The sequence below is a fragment of the Setaria italica genome, chromosome II (assembly GCF_000263155.2).
Source record: "Setaria italica strain Yugu1 chromosome II, Setaria_italica_v2.0, whole genome shotgun sequence".
NCBI lineage: Eukaryota > Viridiplantae > Streptophyta > Magnoliopsida > Poales > Poaceae > Setaria > Setaria italica.
Window position 1 is genome coordinate 29,894,203 of NC_028451.1, and position 12,214 is coordinate 29,906,416.

At 45.2% G+C, this 12,214-nt stretch overlaps 2 protein-coding genes across 2 annotated transcripts; both read left to right on the forward strand.

Moving 5' to 3' along the window:
* The first annotated feature begins 1,011 nt into the window (after positions 1 to 1,011).
* LOC101759253 (transcription factor MYB41) lies at positions 1,012 to 2,162 on the forward strand. The gene has a single exon (XM_004956707.3). The coding sequence runs from the start codon at positions 1,079 to 1,081 to the stop codon at positions 1,880 to 1,882; it is 804 nt and encodes a 267-aa protein (XP_004956764.1). The 5' UTR covers positions 1,012 to 1,078; the 3' UTR covers positions 1,883 to 2,162.
* A 7,438-nt stretch (positions 2,163 to 9,600) lies between these two features.
* Positions 9,601 to 10,897, forward strand: LOC101759661 (protein ODORANT1). The gene is made up of 2 exons (XM_004956708.3): positions 9,601 to 9,810; positions 9,907 to 10,897. The coding sequence occupies exons 1-2, from the start codon at positions 9,678 to 9,680 to the stop codon at positions 10,539 to 10,541; spliced, it is 768 nt and encodes a 255-aa protein (XP_004956765.1). The 5' UTR covers positions 9,601 to 9,677; the 3' UTR covers positions 10,542 to 10,897.
* The last annotated feature ends 1,317 nt before the right edge of the window (positions 10,898 to 12,214 follow it).

The window sequence follows — 12,214 nt, forward strand, 5'->3', positions numbered from 1 at the left end:
TCCAACCTAACAAAATCTTGTCCAAGAGATATAAAAGATCGCGGCCACGGACGACAAATAGTGTATTTGACTGCTGCTTAGCATGTCGTGTATGTTTAGATTCATTAGCAGTATCCCATTTGCGTGGGGGCTAGATGATACCTAAAACCCTGAGGTAATAACTGAGCTGATCAACTTTTCCAGGTCAAGGTCACAACAACCGCGTTCTCAACTGAAGAAGCTAAATCTAGAGAAGGAAGAGGTTATGTGGTATGATACGATTATGGCCATGTGCTGTTCAATTTCGTTATTGAGCTCTACTGTCATCTTGAATCTGGTAATGTGTCCGCTCTTCAAATTTGTTGCGTTTTCACTTAGCTTCATACGGAAACAACATTATTCTATTAGAATTCACAATTTCTTCGCTGCAAATAGATAAATTCTTAAAGCATCGGTTGCAACTGAAAGGTTAATCTAGCTTTTCGTAACATGTAACTGCATTAGATACTAACTAATGTAACTTACAAATTAAATCATAGGATGACATTCTTAATCGAACTAGTAGCTACTAGCTAGTAACCACAAGCTTGTATGTTCTTTTTTCTTGAGGTTGCGTGGAAGCTTTATGGTATCATGTGCTCTTTAACATGCAAATCCTATCATATTATCATATACTATATACATGCCGAATTTATCAGCGTATTGATTGAGCAAGTCGGGAGGCTAAAATCGACATCACCATCGATCATGGACTAATTCATTTCCCTGCAACGTTCGAGACCGGACTAAAACAACACATAATCTTCCCGTTCAACAAGCACAACATAAACAAACTAGGTTCAAATAAAAGCGCGAAGGCTTCGTCGTGCAGCAGCCCGTGCAAATGAAGTGAAAGGGACCCACACCCACGACCACGAGCCGCCAGTGCTACCGGCCCCTTTGTCTTCTTCTCCCTCGTTGTCCTTCCTCGTCCTCTATAAAGGCTGGTGGAAATGGCTTGTCCAACCGTGAAGACAACGGGTTTTCAGGCTCTCTAGCTATAGCCACTTTGCATCAACGAGCTCATTGCCTTTCTTTGCAACTAATAACTGAGCTAGCAATGGGGAGGCAGCCGTGCTGCGACAAGGTGGGGCTGAAGAAGGGGCCATGGACGGCGGAGGAGGACCAGAAGCTAGTCAGCTTCCTCGTCAACAACGGCCAGTGCTGCTGGGGCGCCGTGCCCAAGCTCGCAGGATTGCTGCGGTGCGGGAAGAGCTGCCGGCTGCGGTGGACCAACTACTTGCGGCCGGACCTGAAGCGCGGGCTGCTGTCGCCGGAGGAGGAGGAGACTGTGATCAACCTGCACGCGGAGCTCGGCAACCGGTGGTCCAAGATCGCGTCGCAGCTGCCGGGGAGGACGGACAACGACATCAAGAACCACTGGAACACACACATCAAGAAGAAGCTCAGGAAGATGGGCATCGACCCCGCTACCCACAAGCCCCTCCAGCCCGCTCCTCCACAGCCAAATGAGGAAGAGAAGGCCGCCGCCGCATCAGCCATCGTGTCAGGGGTTGAACTCGGGAACGAGGCGTTCTCCATTAGTGAGGTGCCCATGGTGCACCTCCTCGACGACGTCGTCCTGCCATACGACCTCGTCGCCGGTGCACCACCGGCCAGTAACAGTGGCATCGACACGGCTTATTCGCCGGAGCCTTCCTCCTCCTCGTCGTCCTGCTCTGGCTCTGCAACAGCGTCGAGCTGTGCCAGCAGTGTGGTCGACGGAGAGTGCCGGAATTGGCTGGAGTGGGCAGAGTCGATGTTGCTGGACGACGTGGTCACGGGGCCGGCGCCGTGGACGTTCGAGGACCCCTTCGTCACGTACCAGAGGATCGCGCTTTTCGATCACCAGGAGACATGGTGACCACGGGAACATGCTATTTACCAAGGCCAACGGTGTTCGATCACCAGGAGTTGTGTAGTTTCAACTTCCAAGAGCGTCATTGGTTCAACTTTGTCCTTAAGTCACCCGTGCCATTGTCGTCCCTGATCTATTCCTCATCGTGCCATGGGCCATGGCTAGATCCAGCTACCCTTAGGCTTCTCCAAATTTCTCTTGATTTTATTTTCCTTTTGAAGAGCTAGAACATATACAAATTTCGTAGATAACTTTAGAATTTAAATTACAAAGTTTTGGATCTTTATTGGATTTTTTAAGTTTTTATTCATGGGTACAAAGTTTTAAATTTCCAGCGCGTGCCCGTGGCCGTGGCCATCTGTTTGGAGCGCCCATGCGCGAACCAGTTGCCCGGTTGCCCCGTTCAAATCCCACACGCTGTCGTCAGCTGTTCGCCGACCGCAGCTCCGTTGCAAGGGGCTGTTCGACGCCGTCAAGCACGACCACCACGTTGCCAAGGTACGGAGGAAGACGCGTGTGCGACCTTCCCCTTTTCGTCTTGCTCGGCCAGTTGAGCCTGTGGGGCCGTGGGTTTTGTGGTGCGTTGGCAGGTGAGGGTTCTCCCCCCATGCAGCGTAGGTGTTTGTGGTAATGCCTGGCGCTGCGAACCTGCGATCATTTCGCTTAGAACTTTAGACCCAGCAAATGAATAATCAGCAATGCTGTCTCATGTGGCCCTGACTGGTATATGCTGCAAATATTATAAGTTGACACTAGTTGAAATGGAGAAATTTGCTGTATTCATGTGACACCCATCTTCAGAGGGGTGGAAGAGGTCTCTTTGAAGCTGCCTGGGTTGAGTTAATACTTTCCATTGTTTCCTGTCGACAGAAAAGGATTTTCCACTACAGTAGAGATAGCCTTTCTCAAATCTCAAGCCCAGCACATGTACAACTTGACTTCGGAGATGCGTGATGGTCTGCTTCCGCATTTCATGGTTTCTGTTTGAATGAGAAGGATCAAGGCAATGCTCGAGGGCTGCGACAAGGCGATCCACTTTCGCCAATGCTTTTCATTCTCATCATGGAAGTGCTGCACCGGCTTCTCAGGAGGGTGGCAGAACAGGGAGTCCTCTCCCACCCGGCTGATAATGCCATATGCCATCAGTGCTCTTTATACGCCGACGACGTGATAATTTTTGCTAGACTAGTGGCCCAGGATGCAATCACCATTAAAGGGATTCTTGACTTCTTCGGCAACGCTTCTGGGCTGCGTACAAATCTGCATAAGTGCTCCATCGCTCCAATTGCTTGCAGTGATCAGCAAATCGAGAGAATCAGAGGTATTTTCCCTGCTCAAGTGGTAGGGTTTCCAATACAGTATCTTGGCATGCCCCTATCGGTTCGGCGCCTGAGGAAGACCCATTTCCAGCCATTGATTGACAAGGTGGCCGGTAAAATTCCTAGCTGGAAGGCTCAACTCATGAACAAGGCGGGGAGGCTGACCGTGGTCCAATCAGTCCTGACAGCGACCTGCACCTACAACCTAATCTCCCTTGACATCCCGACCTGGGTATTTCATGAAATTGACAAACTCAGAAAAGGTTTTCTGTGGGCAGGAAAGCAGGCTGCCAATGGAGGGCAATGTGCAGTGGCCTGGCCAATTGCATGCCGACCTAAACTAGTGGGTGGTCTAGGAATTCAGGACCTCAAAATGGCATCGCTGGCCCTCCGATTGCGCTAGTTGTGGTTCAAGAGGATTGATGATCAGTGGCCATGGAAGTACCTAGCCAATACACTGGACAACAATCATACCTTGCATAAAATCTTCCAAATTTCCATCCGGGTACACTTGGGCAACGGGAACATTGCACTCTTCTGGGATGACTGCTGGCTTGGCGAGCTTTCTCCATGCATTTTAGCTCCTGACTTGTGTCTCATGGTACAGCCAAAAATCATAAAAACAAGATCTGTGGCGGCTGCACTTCAGGGGAAAAGATAGATCTGGGACATTGCCGGACGCCTAATAGTGGCTGCAATCTCACAATACGTCCAGCTATGGCACGCCGTATCTGAAGTCCAGATCCAGGAAGGAGCTATCGACACGATCTCGTGGCGTTGGGAGAATTTAGGAACATACTCTGCTAGGTCGGCCTACAACTTCTTCATTGGATCAGTAAAATCCCCGGCTTTCGGTTGTATCTGGCGAGCTTGGGCCCCCCTTCGAGTTAAGCTTTTCATGTGGCTTGCTATGATGCAACGACTATGAACCTCGGCTCGCCGTAAGAAACATGGGCTACAGAACTGGGACGAGTGTTGTCTTTGTTGCCAGGATCCCGAGACCTCTGACCATCTGCTTGCCAATTGCAGCTACACGAAGCAGGTCTGGTACTCAGTAGATCAGATGACAGGCAACACCTCCTTCCTGCCAGCCCCAGGGTCTTCAATGATGGATTGGTGGCTGCTCCGGAGGCGAAGCTTCCATGGTGCCAGGAAGAAAGGGATCGACACCACAACTATCTTGGTCTCCTGGCGTATTTGGAAAGAGCGAAATAATCGAGTATTCACCAGAGATCCACAACGGACGCCGCAACAGCTAGCAGCAGCAGTCGCGGACGAAGCGGCGATCTGGTTCATGGCTGGGGCACACTGCCTATCTATTGTAGGATGGCATTTTGATAGTTCGTGACGCTATGGTGTTGGTTGTTTACTGTCTAGGAGCTCCCGTCTCGCGTAATTAGCCCCTAGAATCACTGCTACCGTGTGCGTGCGCCCGGTTTAGGCCCGCGTTGTATAAGTACTATCTATTTCTTCTTAATGGAATGATGCGCAGCTCTCATGCATATTCTAGAAAAAAAAAAGAGAAAGATCAAGGATGCCAACTCACGCCATCACGAACTAAAAATGAAAAAGTCATTCAGTCACCAGCAATAGCAGCACAGCATGCTCGTGGGTAGGCTAAATTCAGCCATTTTGCTGTTCAATTACCAACAGAGATTCTTCAGTAATTAACCCACCAAAATATCCTTTCTCTAATTGTTCTATTGGCAAAATATTCTGTACAAAGAACTATGTTTTGTGCCTAAAACTAACTGTATAAGGTTATTCTGTATATATTGATGTGATATTTATTATTTTGCCTGATTAGCTGGAGATCACCCATGTTAATGAAGGAACTAATTTATTTCTTCTGTTATTAAGAAGATTTGTACTTGATCATACAAATTTAACTCCTCAATGCAACCAGCATGTTGTACACTTCTATGAAATTCTACTGATCTTGTCTGCATGACCATCCAGCACTCATCCTTTTGTTTCAAAGGCCTAAATTAAACACCAAATGTTGATGGCGGTTGTCCTTTTTGTATAGTTGACAATTAATCTGGTGATACTCTTAAATAAAAATGTTCACTCCTGATGAGTATACTTTGCAACTTGTCGGAACTAATTCTGTAGACTTTATTCTTTCTTGTGATGGCTTACGCGTTAGTACCTGGTGATTTAAGAGAATGGCCTCAACAAAATGCTCATTTTGCTCTGTGGATTGGTACAGGAGGGATTACCACTTTATTTGTTGATTTCGTCCTTCCTACAGTTGGTTCAGGATTCAATGACTTGAATGTTTCGCTTGTTTATCCTCAGGTCCAGAGACTGACCTAAGTACAAATTTTCAATTACAATAGGAGGGTTTGGTGTATCTGCTTAATGTTTATTGATATTTGGATAGCATTTCAGGAGAACAAAGATATGTTGACCAAGCGCAGATGCTGGTTCCTATTGTATTGCTAAATGTGAAAGATGAGCAGCTACATCGACTTGGGAGAACTTGATTGAAATCTACCTGCCGCTATGACTTCTATGTGCAGAGAGGTTTTGGCTCCCAAATACTCTATGAACAGGCCATGCACTGGGGTTCAGACTGGGATTTGATGGGACATTTGCCACAGTCCAGCAAACTTGTATGGCTTCAGTGTTCAGACTGTTGAGTTTGCTTCTGGTCTGGAAGCAGGTTATCTGAAGAGAACTCCTGCAGCGTTTTTGTAGTGTTGAGATCATTAAATATTTTGCATCCACTATCCCTACATCAAACATGCTGCACCATAGGTTTTTGTAAGCACAGTGGGGTTGTTAGTAACGATGTCGGTATCTTTGAACAGAATGAAAGCAGACTTTGCGGACCTTCAGTCAGCAAGTGTTCAATGGCTCTCCACTACCAAAATGTGAACATGATGACAGTTGGGAGATGCCATTATTCCAATGTTATATGATATAAAGCGATTTTTTTGATATCTCTGTACAAGTTGTTTTCAACATGGTGCAGACATTTGTTCAGATAATTCCATTGTCACAAAGGTGCTAATTTTACTGGGCAGTAACTGAACAGATGACTGCGATGCTTCCTAGTCATAACCGACTGTTGCAGACTGATATAATTTTCTAGAATTATCTGGAACCTCTGTGAGATGCAAGGAAACACATATTCTGAGCAGAATCTGAATGGAACAAAAGTTTCAGCTAAATTCCTGTGATCCTGTCGTGGTCCAATAATCTGAGGCGAATCAATCTTTTGCTGATCGGGATGTTACATAGGAGACCACATACTGAAGTTGTGTGATAAGGGAACCCTGTTGAGCTTTGTAGTGAACTAATATATCCTGTTAGAGGAACCTACGACTCATCAGAACTGACTAAACAAAAGGGGAAGAAAACTGCAGTTGATGGTCAGAGCTCATAACTGAAGGCGCAAAATGGAGAACGTCAAGAAACAATGCTACACCCTTCGTTAGTGGATTCTAAAGCAATTACAAGGTTGTTACAATTTCCAAACGAGAAATTCCCTGCCCCCTCCATGAAGTGAAGTGCTTACGGATACAAAATTACGGCAGTTCAGCATTCAAAGCTTCACTGTAAGTTCAATAAGGAGACTCACTTCAAATTATGCATTCCTAACAATGACGAACCATGGTGTAAATTCATGCTTTTGTCATGGAGATAGTTCTCTCAAAGCAAGACCCAGTAAAACATGCCTGCGGCTTCGTAATTCTCCAGTTCACACATCAATATGGTAGATGTGCTTCCTACTTTTGCCTTTGAGCTGGAAGAGCGAATCAGCAAAAGAGGCTGTGATTGTTCGGAGATGGTCAAAGGGTTGCCTTCTTGCATGGCTGCTTACTTTATGGAGAAATAATCTTGGACCACCCTAATGGCTGATGCTCGATCATTTTCCTCACTTTCTTTGTATGAAGGTGGCTCATGCCTCATGGTAAAATGCTAAGCGCACCCTTAATTGTACCGTACCTGACTTTACTGATGGTTCTGCTACACTCATTTTTCATTTCACAGTTTGCTTTATGCGACCGTTAATATCAAAATTACCTGAACTACACCTGAATTTCATGATAACTAGTCCACATGCTTGAAATTTTCCTTCTGAAAATGGTAAATTTGAGATGACACTGCACTGCAGCCACTGATGGCTAAGATGCATATTAGTCATGTGTGTTGATTGAGGACGCTTACATTAATCATGTGTGTTGGTTGAGGACGCTTGTATTATGCAACGTGCTTAATTCTACTGGGAATAATATATGGATACTCTGACGAAGTAATCTCTGCTTAGTTTCTGAAATTCTTACTTGAAAGACTAGTTCAAGTTCAGAGTTCAGACTATAGAGTTTCAGAGTTGGATGAGAAGTGATTTGGTAGACTTGGGTTTTTTGAGACGAGGAGAATGGAAAGAGATTATAATGATGTAGGCCAACGAACACAAACTAACAAAGAAATCATATGCAAGCATGTCCTGCTCCAAAAGTCAGTCAATAGAGGAGCTGATCTTTCGACTATCTTGTTCTTAAACTGATACTTCTTTTGGTTGGTTGGTAGCGCAGGGGAAACAAAGGTCAGAATTGTGAAATACGAAATCGACTACTCTGATGATCAAATCAGTGATGTGCCTCCCTAATTCGAGAACTTGCTAAAAAAGTTTTATTGTTTTTTCTTTGGGTTGCCTCAGCTGATACAGATCAGAATTGTGGCATATGAAATTGGCTTCTCTGAATGGCTGAATCTGTGATGTCTTTGCTGAATTTGGGAACGTGCTCAAATTGACAGTTTGATTGCCTTATAGATCACATAGCACCGTTTCTGTTGACAAAATGCTCACTTGTCTTTGAGGAAGTGCATATATAATCATTAGTTTACAGCATGAGCATGATATAAGATTGTTCTTACGCTGTTTTGTTCTTTCCTGAGAAGCTTCCTGTGGTGGCAACAACACATTGTTTTGTCAACCACGGCAATCTCGCATGGCATCAGTCAACGTTCCAACCTAACAAAATCTTGCCCAGATTAAAGATTGAGAAGACTGCGGCTGTGGACCTTGGATTATTTGACCTGCTGCATTCTATCCTGTATGTTTATACATTCATTAGGAGCTGCGGCTTACTGAGTTTTATCCTCATTGTCTACATTCATTAGCAATATCCCGTTTGCGTGGTTTGGTAGATGATACCTGGAACCTAAAGTAATACTCCCTCCGTTCTTAAATATACTAAATATACGATGCCGTTGACCTTTTACTCTAACTTTGACCACCAATATCTATTGAACAAGTTAGTTAACTAAAGTAAACTGTATATCATTATGTCTATTGTCAAATGTACTTTAGATTTAACTTAGGTTTATTTATTTGCAAAAATATTTGTAGAAAAGACGAATAGTCAAACAAATGAAAAAAGTCAACAACGTCATATATTTAAGAACGGAGGGAGTAACATGACTGAGTTCTTCAATGTCAAGGTCACAACAACCGCGTTCTCAACTGAATAAGAAGATCAATCTAGAGCAGGAAAAGGTCAACATGACAATATGATACCATTAGTTATCACGTAAAAAATATATATGCCGCATGTTCAATTTGGCAATTGAATTTGGCTATGGTTCTTTTTTTTTTGTACGCCAAGTACCGTCAGGTTGAACCCGGCAATGCTGTTGTCTACCTTCAAATTTATTGGATTAATTATCACTGCCAGCTACAATCTCATCTCATTAAATTTCTTACTGCCACATCTTATGGAAAAAAATCAGGAACTCTGTTCCACTGCAAATGGATGGTAGAAAGTCTAAGATAGATTCTTAAATAATTTTTAAATTGGGAAAATATTATTTTTGCTTTTTTTTGTAACATGTAGCTGCCAATAGACACTAATAACTGTCATAACTTCGAAATTAAGGGATGATATGAACAAACTTCTACTAGTAGCTAGCAACCAGCCAACCACAAGCGACCTATAATGCGTACACTCATGAAGTTGCATGGAAGAAATTCTTTATAGTATCATGTGTTCCCTACCATGCAAATCCTAACAACCAGAAGATATATACTAGTAAACGTATAAGCATGGAAATCAAGTAAGCAAGTTGAGAGATTAGAGTCGATATCATCATCGATTAACGATTATGGACTAATCCATTTCCTTTAGGCGAGACCAAAATTAGGTTCAAACACAAGCGACTGGCATACCAAGCAAGCGAAAGAGACTCTGTCCGGAGTCAGGACCAGCAGGGGTTCCCAAGCTGCCGCACCGTCGCCGGGCCCACGCTACAGTCTCAGCAACGTCCTGGAGAACGATCACCTCAATTAGCGAGCTCGCGACGGACCCCGTTGTCTTCTCCCTCGTCTTCCATCTCGTCCTATATAAAGGAAGGTGGCAAACTGGCAATGGCGTCCCGCTCCAACGTGTAGCACTTGCTTGCGTTTGTGGCTAGTAGTAATTGCCTCATTGGCTCATCAAGCATAAGCTCGACGAGGCAGAAAGCTGTAAATGGGGAGGCAACCCTGCTGCGACAAGGTGGGGCTGAAGAAGGGGCCATGGACGGCAGAGGAGGACCAGAAGCTCGTCAGCTTCCTCCTCAACAACGGCCAGTGCTGCTGGCGCGCCGTGCCCAAGCTCGCCGGTGCGTGACCCACCCCTACAAACTTTAAGTTTTAGCTTTCATGTACGCCAGGACGCCATGAAACTCATTCTCGTGCTTCTGCTCTTTGACGAACAGGATTGCTGCGTTGCGGGAAGAGCTGCAGGCTGCGGTGGACCAACTACCTGCGCCCGGACCTGAAGCGCGGGCTGCTGTCGCCGGAGGAGGAGAAGACGGTGATCGACCTGCACGCGGAGCTCGGCAACCGGTGGTCGAAGATCGCGTCGCAGCTGCCTGGGAGGACGGACAACGAGATTAAGAACCACTGGAACACCCACATCAAGGAGAAGCTCAGGAAGATGGGCATCGACCCCGCCACCCACAAGCCCCTCCAGTCTGCTCCTCCTCCTCCTCAGGACCCAACCGGCTCGCCGGAGGAGAAGGCCGTGTCAGGCGCCGGACCCGGGCACGAGGTGCCCGTGGTGAACCTCCTGGACGACATCGACATCAGCACGGCCTATTCGCCCGAGCCTTTGTCTTCCTCCTCCTCCTCCTCCTCGTCGTCATCCTACTACTACTCCTCGGCAACAGCTTCTAGTGGCGGCAGTAGCATCGTCGATGGCGAGTGGCCGGAGTGGCCACAGATGGTGGAATGGCCGGAGTCGATTTGGCTGGATGACGTGGTGACGACGGGCCCGACATCGTGGGAGTTCGAGGATCCCTTCATCACGTACCAGAGCATCGAGTTATTCAGTCACCAGGACACATGGTGACAGTGGAAACCATCGGGCCGGGCAAACCCATCAAAATCGAAGAGGTGACCATCCCTTTCATCGACCTGCGCCAGAGGCCAAGGGCCAGAGGCAAGAGCGCTGTATCCGCCGTGGTTAGGGGCCTTGCATTGGCCGGGGACCTGCTGGTGGCGGCGTCGCCCGCTGATGTGACATTCGGTGAGACTGAGAGGAAGGAATCCTCGGTGGCCGCGATATCAATCAAAGCTTAGACTAAGCACAGCAGACATGGACAATGGGAAATGGCACGAGAGAATTTTGGCAATTTAAAAGTTGCATCATCCGTATATGACGATTGTAAAAAAAAAGTCTTTATGTAGTTAAGAAATATTATTGCATTGCTACATCTTCTTTAAAATTTTGCACGCGAATGAGCATGACAATATTTATGACATGTTTCAGGTTCTACCAAAATAAATCTGATTTTAACGTCCGTTTAGCATAGCTCCTTCCGATTTTGGCTTCACCTATTCTTAGCACAGTAACAAGAAACCGTTTTTGGAATCAAGGGAAAAATAGATTGGGAGTTGGTGAAGGCACTTTTTTTTTCCTTCGCCGGCGTTGACTTCTCTTACTACTCTATACCACGTGGCGGTTTGAGAGGTGCCCTCTTAAATGAGGCCTTAAGTAACGGTGGAACAACCTTTTTATGAAGCTAAAGCCCTTTCTAAAAAGCGAAACGGTTTCTTAGTAGCAATGTTGATTAATTTTGAGGACGCTATATGCTCAGGGAAGGAGGATAAGCAAGTGAAACCACTAGTTTGGCTTATACCCTCTAGTTTAAGCTGTTTGAGAGTTTTTGGGGGCTTCTTGAGTGAAGCCATTTCCTCTTTTCCTTCTTTGGTAGGATTTCCCCAGTAGGCAGTAGCCGATGAAGAATATAGTCCAAAATACCCATCAAACAGGCCCTTAGAAGTTACCAGAAGTTACCCTCTATCCTATCATTCAATGGTCTAAGACTTGGCAAAACACAACGAGTATCAGGTTTGGTAGCCTGAGCGCCTAAAACCGCACGTGTGTAAAAGAGTGAGTAGGGATGTATATCCTCATTGCATCCAACATGGGTCCACCCTTGTTTCTCTGTCCCTATTCTTATTCGATAATGGTTTTGCCCATTAGATCCATCCCCAGATTCACCTTCACGTCACCAATTGATTTGTTTGTTTTTTGGCCCCCAATGAGATACTCCTAATAAATACCAAAATTCGGATTAAAAAGCTAGGCTTCTGATGAACAGTACCAAATTTTTTTGTGAACAGTAATTTCGATCACCACCGAAAAGATCAAAATTTTGCGAAATTTACGAAAATTTGCCCGAAATTTTGATCACCGCCTTCAACAGCCCCCATCAATTTTCTTTTTTGAAAAGTTCTTTCTACAATTATTTATTTTTGGTAAGTGGTAAGTTATTCACACAACTTTTATGTATAGCTTTTTGTAAACAATTTTTCAGGGGTAAGTTTTCGGGATAATTTATGCGGTACAACTTTTATGAGAATGTTATCATAAGACCTTCTTACGTTAGTTTTAGATATAGCTTCTCTTGACAATTTCTAAGGCTAAATTCTCTACGATAGCTTTTCAACATTACTTTATAAAAGAGTTATCAGGAGAATTTCTTCAAGGAATTTTTTTTGCTTTTGAATTTTTTTGAA

Bases quoted from the DNA above. Each gene is read 5' to 3' on its own strand.
- LOC101759253 (XM_004956707.3), top strand. From the start codon at position 1,079: ATGGGGAGGCAGCCGTGCTGCGACAAGGTGGGGCTGAAGAAGGGGCCA.
- LOC101759661 (XM_004956708.3), top strand. From the start codon at position 9,678: ATGGGGAGGCAACCCTGCTGCGACAAGGTGGGGCTGAAGAAGGGGCCA. The intron at 9,811-9,906 runs GTGCGTGACCCA...TTTGACGAACAG, and splicing joins CGCCGTGCCCAAGCTCGCCG to GATTGCTGCGTTGCGGGAAG.